Source organism: Pungitius pungitius, chromosome 12, assembly GCF_949316345.1.
Source record: "Pungitius pungitius chromosome 12, fPunPun2.1, whole genome shotgun sequence".
NCBI lineage: Eukaryota > Metazoa > Chordata > Actinopteri > Perciformes > Gasterosteidae > Pungitius > Pungitius pungitius.
The window spans coordinates 3,143,790-3,165,006 of record NC_084911.1 but is presented as its reverse complement, the minus strand read 5'-3'; the positions used below and the strand labels follow the sequence as shown (position 1 = coordinate 3,165,006).

At 39.2% G+C, this 21,217-nt stretch overlaps 3 protein-coding genes across 4 annotated transcripts; all 3 read right to left on the bottom strand.

Annotated features, from left to right (window-relative positions):
- Nucleotides 1-20: 20 nt before the first annotated feature.
- On the bottom strand, nucleotides 21-14,005 carry xpo6 (exportin 6). The gene is made up of 24 exons (XM_037475256.2): nucleotides 13,170-14,005; nucleotides 11,983-12,073; nucleotides 11,580-11,692; nucleotides 10,950-11,147; nucleotides 10,355-10,514; nucleotides 10,017-10,094; nucleotides 9,340-9,868; nucleotides 8,768-8,894; nucleotides 8,566-8,675; nucleotides 8,355-8,463; nucleotides 8,104-8,196; nucleotides 7,224-7,293; nucleotides 6,966-7,125; nucleotides 6,357-6,449; nucleotides 5,751-5,895; nucleotides 5,156-5,305; nucleotides 4,792-4,981; nucleotides 4,533-4,688; nucleotides 3,767-3,881; nucleotides 3,478-3,649; nucleotides 3,092-3,253; nucleotides 2,804-2,902; nucleotides 2,306-2,536; nucleotides 21-1,695 (listed from the first exon to the last, which is right to left on the bottom strand). The coding sequence occupies exons 1-24, from the start codon at nucleotides 13,170-13,172 to the stop codon at nucleotides 1,594-1,596; spliced, it is 3,456 nt and encodes a 1,151-aa protein (XP_037331153.2). The 5' UTR covers nucleotides 13,173-14,005; the 3' UTR covers nucleotides 21-1,593.
- A 343-nt stretch (nucleotides 14,006-14,348) lies between these two features.
- Nucleotides 14,349-17,045, bottom strand: antkmt (adenine nucleotide translocase lysine methyltransferase). Of its 2 annotated transcripts, XM_037475263.2 has the most exons (6): nucleotides 16,978-17,045; nucleotides 16,165-16,328; nucleotides 15,957-16,061; nucleotides 15,720-15,860; nucleotides 15,345-15,395; nucleotides 14,349-15,204 (listed from the first exon to the last, which is right to left on the bottom strand). In XM_037475263.2, the coding sequence occupies exons 2-6, from the start codon at nucleotides 16,324-16,326 to the stop codon at nucleotides 14,995-14,997; spliced, it is 669 nt and encodes a 222-aa protein (XP_037331160.1). In that variant the 5' UTR covers nucleotides 16,327-16,328; nucleotides 16,978-17,045; the 3' UTR covers nucleotides 14,349-14,994. The 2 variants fall into 2 exon arrangements, with proteins under 2 accessions (XP_037331160.1, XP_037331161.1); XM_037475264.2 differs by lacking the exon at nucleotides 16,978-17,045 and having other exon boundaries at nucleotides 16,165-16,969.
- A 262-nt stretch (nucleotides 17,046-17,307) lies between these two features.
- On the bottom strand, nucleotides 17,308-20,995 carry hirip3 (HIRA interacting protein 3). Its single transcript, XM_037475262.2, has 8 exons — nucleotides 20,856-20,995; nucleotides 20,386-20,506; nucleotides 20,113-20,278; nucleotides 19,349-19,735; nucleotides 19,100-19,257; nucleotides 18,756-18,903; nucleotides 18,248-18,346; nucleotides 17,308-17,597 (listed from the first exon to the last, which is right to left on the bottom strand). The coding sequence occupies exons 1-8, from the start codon at nucleotides 20,927-20,929 to the stop codon at nucleotides 17,410-17,412; spliced, it is 1,341 nt and encodes a 446-aa protein (XP_037331159.2). The 5' UTR covers nucleotides 20,930-20,995; the 3' UTR covers nucleotides 17,308-17,409.
- Nucleotides 20,996-21,217: the final 222 nt, after the last annotated feature.

The following is a 21,217-nucleotide window of genomic DNA, read 5'->3' as shown; positions in this document are numbered from 1 at the left end:
ATGACAGATGTTTGCCTGCATTTTTTTCTATTCGGAAAAAAACAAATATTCTAGCAACGAATAATTCACTTTTTTTAACGTGTAGGCCTGAATTAATCATGAGAACATTATTGAAGTTCTCTAGTTCATATCCAAACTATTAACACCACATTTCGATTAATTGCAAGAAACAAAGATGTAAAACTAATCGCTTACACTTTTCCCCAAATGTAAATCAAATTTGTATTTCTTCAAACACTTTAACCTCCACACATTTGCAAAGCAGTGCAGGGTTCTAGTCTCAGACAAGTCAAACGTGTGGAACATTCAAGTGGCAAAGATTGAACATCTTCCAATGATCTCTGGAGATACATTCGGATGACGCCTTTCTAGTCCTTCACAGTAACAAAGTACTTTTCTTACGACCATGTGTCAATCAAGTCTCTGCTTGCTTATCACCTGCTCATTAGCCACCTGGCTCAATTAGGGGTTCAGGTCAAACTGTCACTGATGTTTGGTTTTAACGGACGCTTTGTCACCTTTACCAATGATAATTGTTTTTCTTCTGCATGGAAGATCCAATTAGTATTTAATTAGAATCAACTAGTCATTGAGATTTTTTCATCAAAAGGTTTTACTGTCAGATTAGCCTGCAGGAAGTTTCTTTAATATCATAGCTCACTTACATGTTCAGTTGACATCATACTGGAACCAGTATTTGCATTCAGCATTGAGAGAGACAAGAACAGATGTCCCATTCCTCAAAGAGGGACATACAGAAAAGATAACTTTGAATGTTTGCTGAGGTGTTTCACCTGCAAGGATACATTTGTTCTTCCCGTGTTGATGCTTCCGGTCTTCAGACAACTTTTTTTTTAATCAAAATTAAAAATTAATTTGCATTATCCATTAGTCCCGTAGGGACTGGAAACTACCATTTGATTATGGGTGCATGAGGTACAGCGTTAACATACAGTCAAGTCTCAAATCTCTACACAACCATTATTCAATACAGTCACAACACTGCAAAGTTTGGGCACATAGATTAAAATAGACATGAATTCATCAATCCCTGAATTTTTTTACTAAAAAAGCACTTTATTAAATCAAGCAAGTTTCTCTTTATCAGAATGGAATGATATGAAAGATCTTAGGTTGAGAATCAGTCTCCTTTGGAGATGAAAAGGCAAAATGAATAAAAGCAGACATTTTAAAAACTCAAAATGAGTTGAAAGTGCTCAGTCCCAGACCAGCTTGGTGGCCGACGCGTGGGAAAGAAGGCCTGGCTCAGATTGCTCCAGGTCTGGGCGAAAGCCAACTGCAGACCGGGTTTCTTTTCTTGCCAAAATATCATTGGCAACACATTGGGAGGACGCTGCTAAAACGCTTTTTAAAAAAATTATGCGCCGACTTACTACAGTAGACATCAAAGAAATACATCAGCAGCATCCACAACTTCCAATTTCTCAACGATACGATGCGTGTGGTTCCTTCCTATGACTCTTAACAGTTGGTGCAATGCTGGATTGGAGGAGGAGCGTACGGAAAGTGGTCAGCACAGGCAGTCCTTGAAGATCATAGTTGATGTATGGAGTGGTTCAAGCACTCATTGTGCTATAGCTTGATGGTGCCAGTCGGCAGGCTACTATTACACAGTCTGTAGTAGCGAAGGTCATTCACCAGTCTGTGCACACTTTGAGTGAACGAAGGCAGGTCCTTGAGAAAGAAGAGAAAAGTTGAACAGCGACATGAATTTTTTGCAAAGAAATCAAGGTTCAACACAAAAATTGAATTTTACAGGTGCTCGCAGTGAAAGTTAAGAGAACATGATTCATTTACTAAATGTACATCCCGCTGTACTGCAGAAGACCTTAAACTAGTGATCAAGATTATAAACTCTTTATAGTGTTCAACGAGGTAAATCAAATACATTTTAAATTGACTTATTTTCAAATCAGACTTTAATCAAGAGTGTCTCCCTCTGCTGGCTACTAAACAGATTGTGAGTTTCATGCATTCACAATACAATTGATTTGACACCTGCTTTATTTTAAATGTTCAATGCTCTGAGCTTTACCAAAAAAAAAATCCAGAACAAATAGCTTAGAAGAAAAGGGGGCGGCAACCATGTTGTGCTCAGGGAGCAACTTTGACATGTGACAGGCTGAAGGAGCCGGGGGGCCTCAAACTGCCGTGGCGAGGGACTAAAAGTAAATTAGATGGGCATCCTTTAAGGCAAATAATAAGAACCACAGGGCACTGCATACATAAGCATTGAAGGTCAGATTTCTTAATAATTCGGTGAAGTGGATGGAGAAATGATTACCCGTTCAAGCTTGAAATTGCGCGCTAGAACAGCTCGTTGGCCGGAGTCCACACCCTGACAGCCGTTGAGGAACTCTGGCATGAAGGCCGAGTAGAAGGCATCGAAGTCGACAGAGGCCATGTTGTAAATAGCGAGCGTGATTTCCTCCTGAAGAAGGTCGTGACTCTTGTGAAGAAGGACCTGCAGCAGCACGTTGATGAAGTGGAAGAGCATCGAGGTCCGGAAAAGCTTCTAAAGTAAAATTTAAAAAAAATCACAATGAAGTCTATACATCTACTATATAAGGACCATGTTGCTCTCAATACAGTTGAATCCTTTCAGCGAGGACATGTTCAGCAAGTGGGAAGTATGGAGGTGATCTGATAATGATTGAAATGTATCCCTTTGTATCCGTGCAGACTGGTAAACGAGAATGAAATAAGTCAAATTTGGATTTAAAAGAGTGAACTACTCTGCTGCATGATGTGATTTACCTCTGAAAACAAAGACTCAACTTACTCTGTGATACAACTTGTGCTTGCTGTTGAGTGATTCCAAATAACAGAGATTCTGCTTGAAGATGTGAATGTCCGGTTGCAGGAAAGACTGTCCAAAAGCCTGTTAACGACATTTCAGCAATAGTCAGAAAATAAAGGATTGATTTAACAATATCTTTATACAATGGCCGATGTACAAAATAGATAATTTTGTCAATTGGAAAAAAAACTCAAGCAATGATTAAAGCTTTGATTGTTTTTGCTCCATTAACTAGCTATGATAATGATTAGCACACACGCATTCACACACCTGCATGGCAGCTGTGAACTGGGCCTCATTTTCCATGGTGTCCTCCGCGGCTCCTCTTTGGACACTTGTTAAGACCGACGTTTTAAAGAAGTACCTCCAGTTTTGGTGAAGTATTTGGTATAGCAACTCAAACAACTCTGCCTTGACGTCCGGGGAAGACCGCTACCAACAACAAAACAAAACATATTATTAAGGAGATCTGGTGAATGCCAAGAAACGAATACATCAACAAATACATATAGTATGTTTCTTTCCAGTGAGCAGTTTAAAAAAAAACATTTTATAGGCTATCCAAACGACAGGAATAATTAACACCACAAACTACTTTCAGGTGGTGGCCGGCTAATCAAGCAAACTGCAGTATGAATATTTATGACTTAACTCACCTCTGCCACAACTGGGTAAACCTGCTCCATGCACAAGGAGAGGATGTTGGGTAGGAAGGGCTTGAAGGCTTGACCGGGCTCTTGCACCACCACCTGGAGGATTTTCAGGAACTTCTGCACCACTCTGCATCCCGCACTGCCTTCTTGCAAAATACTGGCTGTCAGCTGTTCCCTGGAGCACATAAAAAGGGACGTTACATGAATTATAGTATAATAGTGATACCAGCATTTTCAGTGTTTGCCCCATGCCGTTTGAACGTGTACTCTTGTAGACAGCGTGACGTACTACCTGGTGAACATGCTGAGGAAAGTGTGGATGATCTGTCCTGTGAAGGCAACACCCATCTGCACTCGCAAGGCTTGAAATAGCGTCAAGAAGAAGGCCAACATCTCATCCGTCACATCTGGGGGTAAAATAAGTCACAATTGAAAAGCAGCAAGTTCGTTGAAGTTTTCAGCATTTATTTTTATTTAAGTCAAAACAGTTGATTCTGGCTCTGCTGTTGTAAGCCAGGTCTTTATGAATGGAAATTAAATTACAAGATTAAGAGAAAATCAAGCCAATATTTGACCACCACCCTTTCATTATAATTAAACTCCTATACTTTAAAGCTACAAGTGGTAATGTTTTTATAAATGTCATTGTAGTATTTGCTCAAACTGTCATTACATCCAAAGTACAACAATGTTCGTTTTTTGTCCAAAGCAAAACAATAATCTGAGGAGCCTCTAGGAGTGTAAATCACTGCTCATTGAGCTCTCAAACTTTCAAACTAAGCATGGCTAATGCCCTTTGGCAAATAAGCTGGATTTAAAAATACAAGTTGCTACAACAGAGATGATAGCACTGTCACTTCAAATTGAGACATGTTTGGAACCCAAATGTGGTGTGGATCTGTTCTATTGTTACATATAATGTTATCACAACGTATGTACAACCTGCCCAAGTACAAAGCACACAGGGACCATCCTCAGTCCCCTGTGACTTCATACTGGATCAAATATTTAACACAAACTGTAGATGGGTAGCCACACTGTGGATGAGAGGTACCGACCTGGCTGCTGAATAAACACCGGAAAAAGGCTGAGGGACACTTGTACGGACTCCTGAAGACTCTGGTAACAGATCTGACGCGACTTGGTGGATTCCCCAGAGATGCTGTCCACAATATCTCGAAGTACAGGCAGGGCTTGACGTATCACTGCTTTCACTGGAGTAGAAAAAAAACACTTTTTAGAGCAGGTCGAAAGAATGGCAGGGTGTGTCAGTGAAATGATGAATAAAAACCCAGCAAGAATGAAAGGAATACTGACTGTTTTCCAGATCGGGTTGTTGTGGAGTGATGTTCACCGTCCCTCTTATTGCCATATATTCTCGAGTGAGTGCTGCCAACAGGCTGGCGTGGTTGTTAGAACGCGTTTGCCACTCCTGCTCATTCTCCGGTAAATTCGGCCACGGGAGCAACAACATGTTGGACAAAGCCCTGCAGACTAACATGTGAGCCTGTATACACAAAAACAGACAATGAGTTATTACTTCAATCCTAATTATATTCAGGACATTTTAAGAATTTCTCAGATTGGAGGAAATAAAAAAATCAAAGTGAAACGTCCAATGAATAAATCAATGAAATGATCGCAACATTTCATATGTATGACAAAAGCAATAAAAGCTTACCTCTTGGGGAAGTCTACGCGTCTGAGTCTCTGAAGTAATGAGGTTGAAGATGTTCTGAACAGCTGGCAAAGTGACCAAAAACACAGGCCGCACTGTAGAGGTTATGGAAACCATCAGATGGCAAGCTGAGAGCAGCAACTTTTCAGGTACCTGGAAAGAAAAACAATCCATCTGGTTACCACACTGTTCATGTTGTTTATCTTTTCACTATCTCAGCCAAATGCTCAACATCTTCCTCCTACGGTTTTTAAAAACATTTGCTTGTATAATTAACATCAGACTGTAGATATATTTTTAATTGTTTAACAAAAAAAATATTCGGCAAAATGAACGAGATGTGAATGAATGAAAGTGAATATTAGGCAAAAGGACCAAAAAACACATTAAGATATTCCTCGCAATATGAGCTGATGGTTTTAAGGGGTTAATATTTTCCATATCATACTTCCTCATTGATGAAAACCAACACATTTTTGACGTCAGGCATCCATCAACGGCACTTTTATTTTATTTAACCAATAATCCATTTGAATTTTATAGGCCCAGATAAGATTTTGCATTAATTATATTAAAGCATTAGTGTGAGGCAAGATACCTTTGCTGTGATGAGTGGGCTACTGGCATCTACTGCAGATGTGATGAGGTTCATGAACTGGCTCTGGTTTTGGGTGTGAACCTCACTGTAGAACTGTGCAAGCCAATGAGAGTAGGCTTGCAAAGCTGCGAGTGCTTGTGCATGTCTGTAATAGATAAACACACACGTAGAATATAAAGACAAAATTAACACACCTCTACTTTATTAGGCCTAACCTAATTTGATCAAAATTTGCATTTACAAAATTACTTGTTATGTTTGGTAATTGTTTTATATCTATAAAGACAAAGTCCACAACAGAAAAAAATATTGCTTTATTTGTATTCTGTAGCTTTATTTTGTAAAATGACAGCTCTAAATGCTCTGAACATTGAGCTGACAGCCGTGGCTGTTGTTCAGTGGCTTTTGTTAATGCGGGAGAAAACTTTGGGTAAGTGTCTAAATTCATGCAAACACTCCCTTCCCCCAATATTTTTCGTCAGTTGCAGTGCAAAGAGCACTAGATAACAGCTGAGCGTTAGTTTTTTTTATTTCTAATTAAGACTTTATAAACTGATGTAATACACAAATAGTGATGGGCAGGTGTTGTAAACATGCAATACTCACACGTCCGTGAGGTCTGGTTTGAGCACAGAAGGCACAGCAGTCTCCATGTCATAAAGACTGGTCTGAGAGCCATAACAAGTCACTTCGACCAACCTTGAAAAGGAAACAAACACATGGTGATAAATTCCTCTTTGATGGTGCAACAGTTACCAGAAATTCAACCATCACTTCTGACTAATGCACATCAGCATTTCTAAAAACAGTGAATATATTTTTAAACGTTGAACAACTTAAAATGAAATGCACAACCACAAACCTGACTATACAGTTAGTAGAGATGTATTAATATTGAATGTAAAATGTGTTGAATGATTAACAGCAATTTAGTTAACGGTTGACTATTTTGATAACTGATTAATTGGTTGCATTCATGAAAAAAGTCCAACTAAAAGTTTACATTTGATATTATTTTGTGCTTTTGGGATACATTTTTTTCTTACGTATATGACGTAATAATTGAATTGACAAACTACACATTCAGTGACAATAAAAAGAATCTTTAGTTGGAGCCCTAGAATGTGTAATCCATTTCTATTTTAAAATACGAACCAACGACGTATTCAAAAGGTTTACTTATTGATGATTCAGTAGAGTATTAAGAGCACAGACCTCTCCACCACTGCCAGGGCGTCATTAAACCGTGCAGCAAAAACCTCCCCGATGAAGTACTCAGCCAGGCGGCCCACGGCTTGAAGCACAGAGCTGAGGTCCCTGAGAGAACAATGGAGTCGACGGCAATCATTCTCAGCCGAGATGTTAAGTCTACGACCTGAAAGAAGGACAAAGGGATAGATTATTAGATTAAACATTTTACTATATTTAATTAGCGTTACCAATTGTAAATGTATCTCAAAAACAGCTACTTACTTGTGCTGGTGGTGACAATAAACTGCCGCAAACCCAGGTATACGTCCAGATTTTCTTGAAGGACTGGAAACTTGGGAGAGAAAAGAGGAATAAGGATGAGGAGGCTACTGATGGATCTAAATACATTTCCTGACATGTAATAATAAAATCAACAGCCATGGAAAAATATTTGGTTTCCTTTGCATATTCTTTGTTGTTGCTGTGTATCCCATATTCATACAAAACACCCAAGAAGCACTTTTCTTGTCTTATTTGAAAGTTGTTTTGAAATTATTACATCTATCCCTTTTTCAATACATTGAGTTTTTTTTAACTAAAGAGTGAAACGGTGCCACACACATGCAACGTTGGAAGCACTCGATGTCCTGTATTAACGAGTTATAACTAACTACAGAAGCAATTCATACATTATTCATTCCTAATGGCATAAAGACAAACGAACACAGACACGACAACGATAGGGCAGGTCACCTACAACACAGAGAGCAGTTGAATGATGAAATGTTCTAAACTGTTGAGCCTGTCCACAGCAGTACATTGATTTGTTCTAGTGTTAGTGCTCTTGTCTGCCTCTCCAAACTCGAGGGGTGCCGCACAAAATGTACCAAAGTAGAAGTACTGACTGTGACTATAAAATAACTCCACTATCCCTGTCATGATTTGGGACATTACAGTACACAAAAGCATGTTTTTATGGTTGTAGGCAATCATGCAGACACCAACATATTAAGAGTCAGCTAACCCTTTTTCACATCAGAGAAGTAAATCCATTGATGCAGATGTGTGCACCCCCTAGAATTCTAAAATGCTAATACTGGAATGAAGTCTTCTTTAAAACACTTAACGGAATCTCAAGGTGACACCCAAACTAAATTCTTACCAAAGTAGAGAATGCATGGGAAGGGAGCAGCTCCATCACCTTGGAAACCACCTCCAGACTCTGACGCAGGTACCTTTGCCACTCGGTCTGTTGCTATAGTGACCATTTGAAAAGAACATACAGACATTGAAGCGGACAAAGGCCTTTGTAATGTGTATTCATCTATGTTCATCTAATATATTATTTGTAATATCTTACTTCTTGTCAAAATTAACAGGACAGTGAAATATATAAATATAGATTAATCTTACGTCATCATCCAGAGTCTCATCATCCAGCTCTTCTAACTGGGCCTGATTGTATCGGAACTGAATGCGATTCAGAACCTCCCTCAACAGAAGAACTAAGGCATCTTTGTACCTGTCCAACCACACACAAACATAATAAAGCACATTGAACAACAAAATAAAAATAAAAAATTAATAACATGCAGCATTTCATACATTTGATTGAGCGCCTTACCTATTTAGAACACTTTCTCTGTCAGCGAGTCTGCTTTTGATTTTGGTCGTTAGAAAATCCAAAAAGATACTCCATATATCCAAACAGGCAAAGTAGCCTTCACGGGTAGGCTGTTCAAACAATGAGAAGTAGGGATTTATCGGTTTAAAGTAATTTGCAAATTGCTGAGTTGCGTTAGCAACTGCTTGAGACAATTAGTTACCTGGTTGAAGGTGTACTTGAAAAGCAGGCCAAGAAACTCTACAACTGGAAACTGAGGATTGGACTCAATTCGCCTCAAGTGAACACTGACAAACAGGCGCAGAAAATCTGTGAACTTCTCCAAGTAACTACAAGATGAAAAGAGAAAACAAAATAATATATTTCATATTTCCACAATGACAACAAAGATTGCACGAGACATCCGTACATCCATACACAGTTCCTATACTGTATGAATAAAATCAAAGAGGACCATAGCAACATGTTATCATCATCTGGAACTATGTAGTTAGCGGACAACAAAACCACAATTGTGCAATCGACACATTCAAGTTACATAGAGATAAGCAGCTTGAGCGATTGAAACAGCATCAGTGAAAACAAAAAGGTGTTTTTTTTGGAGATGGACCGAGAGAGAGACTAAAAAATACCACAGGGCAACTTGCTCAGAGTACATCAAACATAAATATGACCAATTGCAGACCTGGTGATGTCATTGTTGATAGAATACACTCTAGTCTGCAAAGCCTCACATAAGCAAACATTTCAGTTTAAGCTAATGGATTGCCATACCTCTCATCGAGTTCTTGGAGGCGGCTCTTGACTGTATGAGCATTATTCTCTCTTGTCAGCCTCTGCAGGAGAAAGAAGGTCTGCTGGAACATGCGCAACAGATACTCTTCAAAATCCACTGGAACACAGTTCTTTGACACAAGCTCATTGACGCAGGTCATGGCGTATACACCAAGCCGGGCGCGATCCACCTTGTTGCCCTCACTCTGCTGTCCGTTTCGCCCTCCTCCATTCGACGCTGGTGGCATTGTCCCCGGATTAAGCTGACCATTAGAGGAGGAGTTTGAGGAGATGAAGGCTCCCGGCTTGGCCTTTGTCCGAAGATCACAACCAAAGCGTGCAAAATGAAAAATGGATGCCAGTAGGGTGGGCGTGATGCTGGTGGACAAAGGGATCCAGCTGAACAGGTGAGCCAAACACTCCAGGACAAGACAACAGAGCTGCTGACTCTCATTGTCCAACGCTGCCATGGGCTGGCATAGTAGCTTTGAGTACTGACTGCCCTGAAACAAACTGCCCAGCAATTCCACTGATGGATTGAAGAGAGAAAAAAAACATTTAACAAATTGCTTGCAGTAGTTAATAAAACTAATATACAAACCAGAAAAAAACTATTCAATCATTACCACATTACTAGCAAGTGTTTGCAATCCCATTTTAAGGGATAATTCACTCACCGCTTTCCCCTGAGGTGGGCGATGGAGGAGGGGTGGAAGCTATGACACTGTGCTTGTCCCAATAGGTCTCCAGAATACCTAAAAAAACAAGACGTGACAAGAACCCAATTATCAACAGTCGTTTGGACTGGCACTGGAGTCCAGTTCAAATGCATGTTTGAAAATTGGATTCAGCTTATCTTCAACATCCTATGCACTGTTAAAACACTCAGAACTTAATTTACGTTTACCCATGTGCATGTATTATTATATTATTGACCAACCAGAAATAAAACAGGCCGAAATGTACATACAATGCACACAATCCCTTTTGACTAAAGTATTTAAGTTGTTCTCACCAGTCAAGAGCCCGAGCACAGTCGGTACCTGCTCCAACAGAAGTTTACGCAACTCGTCTTTCCTGGCGACACTGAGGTCTTCTCGAGGACATGCGAGTTCCTCTGAAGTGGTTTTCAACATTACCAAGCCCAGTGAAGCCAGAGATGGAGACTGGATCAACTGTGGTTGGTAAGAGATTAACAGACAATAGCTCTATCAATAGAGATTACACAACTCTGCAAACTCATTACTAGAGAAACAGTATTATATATTTTTTTAACAATATATTCATCAACAAACACATTTCACATTAACAAAATTGGCCTAATTGGCTCTAAAAGGTAGAACATTCACAAAACATTGCAAACATATATACACTAGACATGACCAACCAGCTGGGATTTTACTCTCAGGCCAACCCATTTCTCCAAAAGGAAGAGGAACTTCTAATGTGTACTATTATCTTTTTGGATTTTATAACGTGTTCACTTCCATCCAGTTTGAATAGATTTCAAAGACGTGCAGACAGATAAAGGAACACTTTTTAAAGCATCTTCCTATTATCAGAAAACAATTGTGTAGTCCAGCAGAAGAAACTTCTTCAGCAGAGCTTACCTGGAGGGTGTTTGTAAAGAAATCATGGTAAAACATCGGCCAATCTTGGCGACCAATGTCCACAATTACTTTGCAGAGTTTGTTGCGAATGAAAAAGGGCACCAATTTGTGCTGAGCGAGGAGGAGTTTGGGCAGACAGCTGCGAATCTCCATCTTGTCTTGTGAAGCAATCCCGATCCACATCTTGTTCACCAGGTTCTGAAAGTAAAAAGGGAACAATCCGCAGTGAAAGCTGTCTCTGAAAGAGACTACAAGTTTATACAGACAGTATTTTGTTACAGTTGTCAATAATCAGTTGAGTGAGGAAGGATTTAGGGGAAAAAGTGTTCAAAAATAATAGTATCCAATTTAATTTATTGAACACTTTGTACAAAACTAATGCTTCAAATGAAACACCTCCATTATGGCATATGCATACATCAGATCTACATTGAAAGTTTATCAATAAGGTCACAGAATGTCGCAGGATGAAATGAGGAACAAGTACCGTGTGAAATGAATTACTTCACAGTGCCTGAGAAAAAAAAATAACTTTCATGTACTTTCTTATTTTCAAAGTATAAAAACCTCAGGGTGGCTCTATGCAACACATGTAACTGAAAATATGCATCTTCCACCGCAAGGACTTACTTCAAATACTGTGAGGCTGTACATCATTACATACTCATTCCGAGTATTGGAGAGAAAGAACAAGCAGTGGCGCCATGCTCCAGTCTGCTGTGCAAAGTTATTCAGCAGCTCCTCTGCAGAAAAAAGGAAGTAGGCATGACAGAGGTACATGAACATGAAGTAGCTCACATACAGACAGTCTCAAAGTAATGCGGCACAACACAGGAAGTGTAAAAAAGCGCTGCAGAAATAACATTAAACTTTAACTTAGCCTATGTAACAGTTTACTGCAGTATATAGAACATAGTATTTAGGAAACAATACTTGCTAAGAAAAATATGCATCAATATCAAATATAATTTGGGGGGCATCAGATTCAGAAAAACCTTTATTGTTTGACAAGATTTTACAAGGCCACACTCACCAATTTCTCTCTTTCGTTCATTGGTGGTGCAGCTGTGAAAGAACTCAGTCATCAGGCTCTCCAGTGCACGCAGTGAGGACTCCTCTGAAGCCTATTTGATGACAAAAAAAGTTTGCGCATAAAAGACATTTAGACCATCCATCTGACAATATGCAAAATCCAAACCACTAAATGCAATATTCAGTCATAACCCTCCAACCGTTAGCATTATACAAACATTCCACTGACCAGTTTCTGTTGGTTCAACAGATACAATTCGATGGCATGTTTGTCATTAAGTATACATTCTAAACCCCTCTCCACACATTAAAGAGAACAATGCAATACTATTAAAGTACCTTAAATATCTCCTATATATTAATTTTACATTTAGCTTTTGTTCTCATCAATGAATTTGTGGACAACGGATGACAGAGAATAAAAGGGAAACGTTATTGCTATGCGAGATGTTCTTGTTTGAGGCCTTATCTGCCATCTTGCACTTGTGGGTCACTTTTGCATCTAGTGAGTTAGAAAGACATCTTTACATGATGTCCTGACTTTCTGCTGCCGTATGCACCGTCATTGTCTCAGGAATACATAATTCACACAGCGTGGCAACTTTACAGTTCGCAACTGCAAAAGGATTTTCTTAAATAGACAAGCTCAGCTTTGAGGATTAAATGTGAATTCCAGTCTTGGACAGACAGGTCAAATCTACTTGTAATTTAAACAGCTACGTGGTATCAATAGCAGGCTTTGTTAGGTGGGAGAGGCAAGGCCCTGCCTAGCACAAACAAGATAGCAACTTGAGAATTGAAGCAGCAGCTCCTGTGGCAGGCAGGTCTGAATTCCTCATATAAGCTACAACTTGCCAAAGGCTCAGCACTATCTGCAGTAAATGTTTTGTTTTGCAAGATGGGCGTCTTGTAGCGTGAAATGGCTTAAGGAGCTGTCAAATCCCGTGAAATAACGTTGCCCGGCCTCTCATAAACCGTTAGATGGCACGGAGGAGTAATAATTACAATCATACACAATTAACTATACCGTTAGAAATTTGAACACTGTAAACATAACGTTGGATATTGCGTTTTCAAATACATGACTCCAAACTGGTATGCACCCACGTTAGCTACTAGCGAGCAAGGCAGGAAGACAAAGTGCATAAACTAGCATAGGTAAAAAATAATCTTAAATGATATACTCACCATGTTTAGCTGGCTCGGATGCTTTCTTCAGTCTACTTGTTCTCGGATTAATTACAGTAAACAGAAAACATGAGCCCTCTGGCTCGTCAATTCTGTAGCTAACGTTAGCTAAGGTGTTGCTGGCTAACGTAACCGCAGATGGGGCTCATGATGGTATGTTCTCCTGCTTAGGTCGATCCTCAACACACAACTAGCCAGCAACGGTTCTTGTCGACTTGATTTACGATAACACCGGGTTAATATTACAGTGCAAGGATAAAACGTGTTTTCACCAAAGTTACGAAGTTGACGTTAGGCTAAAGACTGAACCATCTAACGTCCACGGTATCTAACGTAACTACTGGTCAGGTATCTTCATTGTCGTTTGACTCCATTTACCGTTCAGTTAAATGTGGAATCGTTTTGTTTTTTTGGTGGAACATCTAACGCGGGTTAACAGAGTAGAAACGTGCAACGTTAATTAGCTTTCTGTGTAAAGCGGGTCGAAGCTAAGCGTTCCAGCTGCTAACGTTTCAGCGGATGGCTAACTCACTAGCGTCTCAGGGAGGATGAAGACATACTTTTCGTTAGCCAACTGTTAGCTAGCTGTCAAACAGACGTTCTTCTGTGGCGGTTGGTCACGACAACTTGCCTTTTACCGTTTGTGATTTCAAAGCGAGTGGCAATGCACACTTAAGTCATACATCTGACAAATAATTTAAAAAAAAGTATGCAACACTAAGCGCGCTTGTTCCTGTTATTGCCTTTCTCAATGCTTTGGGCGGAGTACAGCTAGCTCGCTGGTTACAGGGTTCGCTTCGTAACTTCCTCTTTTGGCTGTCAGAGTAAAACAAACCAATCGGCTCGTGTCAAATCAGTCACAAGAATAAAAGCACGATCTCCGGTTGAAATCTTATAAAATTGCCGCATTTTGGGGAGAAATAGTGACAGTTTATGAGGGAAATAGTGAATCTAAATTCAAAATGTAAGAGGCAACACAGAAAGCACTCCGTTTTAACTGAAACACTTCGTAGGTTTAAAAAAATATTTAGGTAAATATACAACATTAAAATGCTCATTGTGGTCTTTTTTAAGCAACGCTCCATCAAAACTGCAACTCTAGGAGCATTCTGATTTATCTCCCCTTTTCGTCATTTCCTATTTACAATATACATAGGAAGCATTATTTATTGAAAACAATACATTCAAAACACAATTTATTAAAACAATGACACGTTTAGTCACCATTAACCAATATTGAATTTTAGCCAAAATTGAATTTGAACCAATGCAAAAACAATAGTCACCTTCCACATCCAGGGCCTCGAGACATAAATTGCACACTTGTTGAGATGAAAACATTTCCACAGCACTAAGTGCTTTTGACATCACACGCAAGAGTATTTTAATTTTGTCTTCATCCTACCTGTAGAAAATGAGCTGCATCATGGAATCCAAAATTTCCACAGAAGCTGTCTAACTATATATAGGTATGTATAAGATATATTAAAGTGATAATAATAATTATGAACAAATTAAATAAATAAACGGTTCTGTGGCATATACTGAGCAAAGTAGACAATATCATAGATGATAGAATATATTTAAAATTTCTCCCCCAGGCAGGTAACATGCCTTACACATGTGCTGAGTTCTCAAGAAATGCCTTTGTTAAAACTTGGTTCAAACATTGCTGATAAAAATTAAAAATTCCAACTCACAAATCAATATTCTTAGTTTCCAAGAAAATAGTATTTTCATCCCATAAACAGGATTGATGATTTAATCTTACCATAATAAAGTGCAAAAGACTGGAAACAGCCATGTTTCTTCAAGTGGATCCTTTCTACTTGGTAAGTTCATTGTTGAGGTTGCTTTCCATGAGCTTGTCGTTTTTCTTGAGCTGCCTTTGTGCTTGCATGCTATACGCCCAGGCTCTGTCCACACCATGCCCCTCAATCCTGCAGGGTGTCCAGTCAGGGAAGGGAAAACGACCAGCTACTACTAAAGCATCATCAGAAAGCTCATTCTCCAACTTCTTCTGCAGCAAGGAAAGCTAGGAACGCAAGGGAACAATAAAAAAAAAAAACATTTTAATAGGCCTTATTCTATATTCTTGCATTATTTGTTTTGGTTTGTATGCTAAATTGAGATCATCTTTAATTTAGTTTATATCGATTCAATCATATTACTCACCACACTAGGAGCCAAAAATACTGTGATATTCTTACATTCCGTCAAGTCGACCTGTTGGGAGATATAAGGTAAGTTGCTGGAAGGTCACTCCATTTACAATTCATCTTTTAAAAACACAAATAAAACGCTCACATGGTACTATTCTAATGGTAGAATAAAGTCAACCTAAGTAACTAAGGTATATAGTGATCTAACGTAGGAAACCATGCGTGTTAGAGATGTTGGGCAGATTGACTTTCAAATTAGCTAATTTGCTAATGTTGTTGCAAAGACAAATTACAGCACTGTAATGACCTTTAACAGTGGTGTACCAACTGTTTGCACATTGGAACAGGAGTGTCACTTGTACCATACTACAAGAGATGAATGTCAAACCTTCCAGAGATCTTCCCGCCGGTACGACACTGCATCGCGATGGCCTGCTCTCCAGGCATGAAAGTTGGCCAGGCGAACCAGCCAAGGGTTGAGCTCATAGCCAACAGCAGGAGTGAAACCCTGGCGATGTGCTTCCAAAACCTTGGGAGTGACAATGACCACTGTAAAAAAGAACCGCAAGAAAAAGGAGCCAAAATAACTTGCATACATACAGTATGTATACATATATATACTTACAATGCGGCCATCCCCAGATCCCAAATCCACGAGGGCTCCCTTTCGACCTTTGAACAATGACATTACATGATCTACTTGTGCTTTGCTGGCAGGAATGTAAGGGACCTGGAAAGAATGTAAAAGAGCGTAATATAAAGAAACAACTGATGTGCAGAATGAATAACTGTGTAGCTCCTCATGTACAGTGTTACGGAAATGAAGACCATACCTGTAGCCTCAAAGGGACTTTTCGGAAGCCCGGCTGGAGGATTCCCACCCATACGGCATACACGGTGAGGCCCGTGCCGACAGCTATCTGAGCAACACCCCATCCTCCAAGGGGCTTTGTCTTGAACTCAGCTAGGGCCTCATTGGGTGCATCATCATCCATTCCTGCATGACATTTGTAGTTTGGGGTTTAAGTTAGTCTAACTCCAGAGGGTAATATATTTCTTTGTTGTATGATATTGTATGTTCTATGGCAAAGGGGCATGGCCTTGAAAACATTTATATATTATACACATATATAACTTCACTCGATGCATATAGTACGAACGTTACCTGATGCCTTCAATTATTACAAGATAATGTTGCTTGTTACATTTTGCTTCACTAAATTGTTTTGCCTGTTTGTCTACAATTTTCGACTACCTCTGCAGCCACATACAGTTTGCCTTCTAAAAGTTACCACATTTCGCCCCGTATCTAGGAGATAAACCAAACAATGAGCTCATGATTTAAGAGACCGCCTTAACCATTCATTTGACCCATTTTGTTGCGGCCTACACAAAATACCTAGTAAAAAAGTTGCTTTGCTACGATTGTTTTTTTTTTTTTATATCTGTCACAGTGATTATTTTGGGTCCCCGACGGGTCGCGTGGAGCCGATTGACGGTCACGCGCACGCAGATATTTTTCTGAATCCAGACGTGTTCTGACTGATTTCAGTAATAACGCGTTTATTACCAAGAACACAATGACGCCGTACTCGCACATAAACGCAACAAACGTGCAGGCAGTATAGTAAACGTTTCTCATTGACCTGAAGCAGTGCGTGAAGATCACGGACGTAATAAGGGAACGGAACAGACGGTCCGGTCCGTCTGTGAAATGTTCCGTATATCAAAGAGCTGTCCAACATTTGTTCCGCACACGGCGCGGCTCTCCTCACAATTTCTCAAAAGATTAGAAATGTAATTGTATTGGTACAAATGTATAACTTTGACGTTTGATCCTTGTAATTAATTCTTACGTTAGTTGCCTGTTTTGTTTGGCACTTTATGCTTTGATTCCCTGGGTAAAATAAAATAGTTGTTCAATAATATCACAACCTTTATTTAAATATAAAATTGACATGACACATTTTTGCAGACGGTTAAAGACATACTATAAGATGATATCAAAACAATTTGTGAATCAAAGTTGAACAAAGAGAAAGGTAGGTCCATATCCAAACGGGATCATGCCAAATCAGTCAGTTGCTGTCCGCATCATCACTGATGATCCCCTGCAGGTTGGCCCAGTCGGTTGCTCTCCTCCGTGCTGTGCGTGTTTTATTCTCCTCGTCACTATCAGAGCCAGAGTTCAGAGAGCGCAGATACGTAGAAGACTGAGGGCTAGGTGTTTCCTGCCATGCTGATGATCCTCTGCGCTTCGGTCGACCTGGGTGATTTCCAAAAGATTTTCCTTGATAAATTAATAATAGTTTTTCATGTATATGTCAACAGATCTTTATCTCAAACTACAGTATGACACAAATCACTAATTGAAAAATAATTATATATATATAATATTTATATAATTTTATTTATATATATAATATATATATATATATATATATATATATATATATATATATATATATATATATAAATAAAATTATATAAATATTATTATATTATAAAATCACTGTGACAACTATGTTGATATTTACAGGCAATGTGTCATTGACAATGTTACCATCATTTCCCCACCAATATCCGGTAGTGGCAGAACCCAAAGCTTTTAGGCATTCAGCAATTGGGCTCATCAATCAAGCCCGACACAGAGACCCCCCACTGACTGAGTCTACCCAATCCTGCACTGAAACATGTGATTCATTCTTTTTGGCTCATCAAGAATTGAAATGGTCCACATATAAAACTTTCCTGTATTAATTGGAGATGTTATGTCCAATAAATACCCCCCCCCCCCCAAAAAAAAATGTGAATTCAGACATTTCTTGACCATTGAATAAATAAGACAAAGGGTGCTCAACTTCACATTGGATCGGGATCAAAACGTAAGACAAAACAAACAAAATAAATGGTTACCTTTGGTGGCAATGATGTTGTTGACATCGAGCTCAGCTAATTCCTGAGATTCCTCTCTTTTCATTCTGACTTTTTTGCATTTCACGATAGATGGCTGACCTGTGAGAAAAAACACACGCCATCACTAACCATTGGTTTTGACCAAATTGTCATTGAACAAATTGTATCAATTTGAAAGAAAGTTTCAAACATTATCCACAGATGGTACGTTGCAGCTTTAAAAACACTTTTCTTTTGGACACATCCATTACTCAAACCACAACCAATTAAAAAAAACATTTGACTATACATTTGCAGCTCGAAAAGTCAAGGTCATTTTGTGTACGTTGCGTGTGAAATTATACAACAGAACATAAGGATTTAGTTTTCTGGAGGCCACCAAGATCCCCTTTACACTCCACAACTTAGAATTAAGTCAAAATACATGCAGTGTTACAGATAATGGGACATTTTTGAATAATGTGTGAAATGTGTTGTCTGTTGAAAGGTGAATGTATTCCACACTGACCATCAACACCAAGACCTTCAAGCTCCTTCTTCAGAACATCCACCTGGGAGCGAACAGAGCGGCATCCATCGAGGAGCTTCTTGTAATTTAGCCTCACACCACATAGAGAAATGTACCGCTTGAGCCTCACAACAGCTTTGTTGTCATCCTGCAGGACGTATCCGAGAAAAGACAATTTGTTAACATTACCTGAGAATAACATACATCATTCTTTTTGAATGATCATCTTAAATCTAATTAAATCATTAAAGGCACTTTTAATCAACATAAAAGGATCAGAATAAAGTGTTGGATATGATTCATTAAAGGTTCACAAAGCTTGATAACATCACTCAGGGGTTCACCTTTTGAGTATTCTCTTTCTGCCCTTTTTTTGAGGTTCTCTTCTTTTTATCATCTTGTGTTTTTCCCTTTCCACTTTGCTTTTCATCCTCCAAAGAGGGAAGTGACGACGAATCTGAGTCTACGTTGTTGTTCTTGGTTTCCACTGAGATTTTTTCTTCTGCAAAACACAACAAAAAGTCATATATACTGGGCAACGGGAAAAGAATAAAAATAGAGTAGAGAATATGGAAGTAAAAATTTGCATTCACCTTTCCCACTGTGGTCAGAGGGGTCGTTGTCGTGGATATTGTCCCCCTTTTCTGACTCACTATCCATGTCAGTTTCCTTCTCATCATCACTCTGTGGAGTTTTCTTTCCAGGACTTGAATTGCTGCTTTTTTTCTCTCCATTCTGTGTTACATTTGTTTTCTTATTCACCATTTCTTTTGGATCCTCCTCAATGTCACTTTTGCCGTCTTTGGATCTATTTATTTCCTCATCGGTCGAGTCTTCACTGCTTATCTGTCGTTTAATGTTTGCATTTGTCTTTCGCCGTTGTTTTTTTACCCCTTGCTCTTCATCTTCAGATACAGAATTAATTCGCTCCTCTCCCTCACTTTCACTTCCTGATTTGCAGTCGTCCTTTTCCACTGATTCTGTCACACAAGAGAATATCAGAAACATTTATATTTCAAGAATGTTGGACATGCGAGGATAGTCATGGTGGGTGGTGTATACATGGTAGTGAATGCAGAGACTAATGGACTATTAAATGAATAGAATATTCAATACAAATATGTATTGTACTAGGTCTACAACTTCGAGGAGGGGTTGGGGGAGGGGGGTGTAGTAGTCGGGGCAAACGATTCAGCAGACTAAATCATGTGTATTAGTTGTCCAAACACTCGCTTGCTCTCTGCCCCCCTACTGCGAGCCGAACTGCCAAGCGTGGAAAAATAAAGTAAAACTTGCTGTGAATTATTAAAGCTACAGGCATCTAAACACACACATATATACATTTAAAAAAATCTACCTGATGAGGAGTTTGACTGACGACGTGATTTCTTTGCCGTGGACTCATCATCTTCTTCTTCTTCTTCTTCCCCACTTCCCCTCATTTCGGAACTTTCTTTTTCTCTCTTCCTTTTGATTGGGAGTTTCGTGTTGGTCTCCACATCACTTTCATTTTCATCATTGTTCTGACAGAAAAAAAAAATAGAGAAAAAAAAAAAACTGTAGATAAATAAAACAAACTAAAAAACACCCCTTGAATAAAATCGCAAACTCTTTGTAGGAATTCAGATACCTGCATTTTCATCACTTCCTCTTCAACCACACGCTTCATGATATTTCTGGCTTCTGGAGTTAATTTTTCACATCGCGCATGTGCCAGATATCGTCTTTTTAAAATCCCCAAGGTCAGCTTACTGCAATGAGTGACAAAAAAGATCAGATAAAATAGGATTGTTTACAGCAACAGGCATCAATTAAGAGTTAATAGTGTGTGTAAAAGACCAGACTGAAACATGCATCTGAAAACAAATATTGATTTATAATATGGTGAAGACCGTAAAAGACTCTTGAAATAGAAATCAGAATTTCCCCATGTGTCCTACCTTTAATACCACCGTGACCCACCACAGGGTCGCGCTCCACAGTTTGAGAAACCCCGACTTTAGCAACATATACCACTTGTCATGGAATCGAAGCACGCGGTGCTGTGTAACGTCACCATTTCTCGGTACAACAAACACTTGGTCAAGGTTTCAACAGTACCTGAGGTCCGGCTCGCCGCGCAGCTCCTCGCACACAAACTTGCGGATTGTCTTCGCCTCTTTCTTTGACGCCATGTTCGCTGGTGGCTCTTGAAAGTGTTTTTGGCGGCATCCGAACGGCAGGAAGTTTACCGGATGTGACACATGGCACATAATGTACAGCACCCTATCAAAATAAAAGCTCACCACACGTATGTATGTATGTATTTCCCATATTGTTTCCAGAGCAACAAAGAATATTTATACAACTATTACATTTTCTGGAAATACTTCAAATTGCATACAGATATTTATTCAATGTGTCGAAGAGCAGTGAATAGTCATAGTTTCTCTTTGTAAATTGTGTATAGTAATGTTGAATAA

Coding starts and splice junctions, on each gene's coding strand:
- hirip3 (XM_037475262.2), bottom strand. CDS start 20,929: ATGGCGTCAAAGAAAGAGGCGAAGACAATCCGCAAGTTTGTGTGCGAG. Junction 20,279..20,385: donor AGGAAGTGATGAAAATGCAG/GTATCTGAATTC, acceptor TTTTTCTGTCAG/AACAATGATGAAAATGAAAG. Junction 19,258..19,348: donor CTCTGACCACAGTGGGAAAG/GTGAATGCAAAT, acceptor TGTGTTTTGCAG/AAGAAAAAATCTCAGTGGAA.
- xpo6 (XM_037475256.2), bottom strand. Junction 8,464..8,565: donor AGAGAAAGTGTTCTAAATAG/GTAAGGCGCTCA, acceptor GTGGTTGGACAG/GTACAAAGATGCCTTAGTTC. Junction 3,650..3,766: donor TTCCTCAGCATGTTCACCAG/GTAGTACGTCAC, acceptor TATGTGCTCCAG/GGAACAGCTGACAGCCAGTA.
- antkmt (XM_037475263.2), bottom strand. CDS start 16,326: ATGGATGATGATGCACCCAATGAGGCCCTAGCTGAGTTCAAGACAAAG. Junction 15,861..15,956: donor GATCTGGGGATGGCCGCATT/GTAAGTATATAT, acceptor GTCACTCCCAAG/GTTTTGGAAGCACATCGCCA. Junction 15,396..15,719: donor GGCGGGAAGATCTCTGGAAG/GTTTGACATTCA, acceptor ATCTCCCAACAG/GTCGACTTGACGGAATGTAA.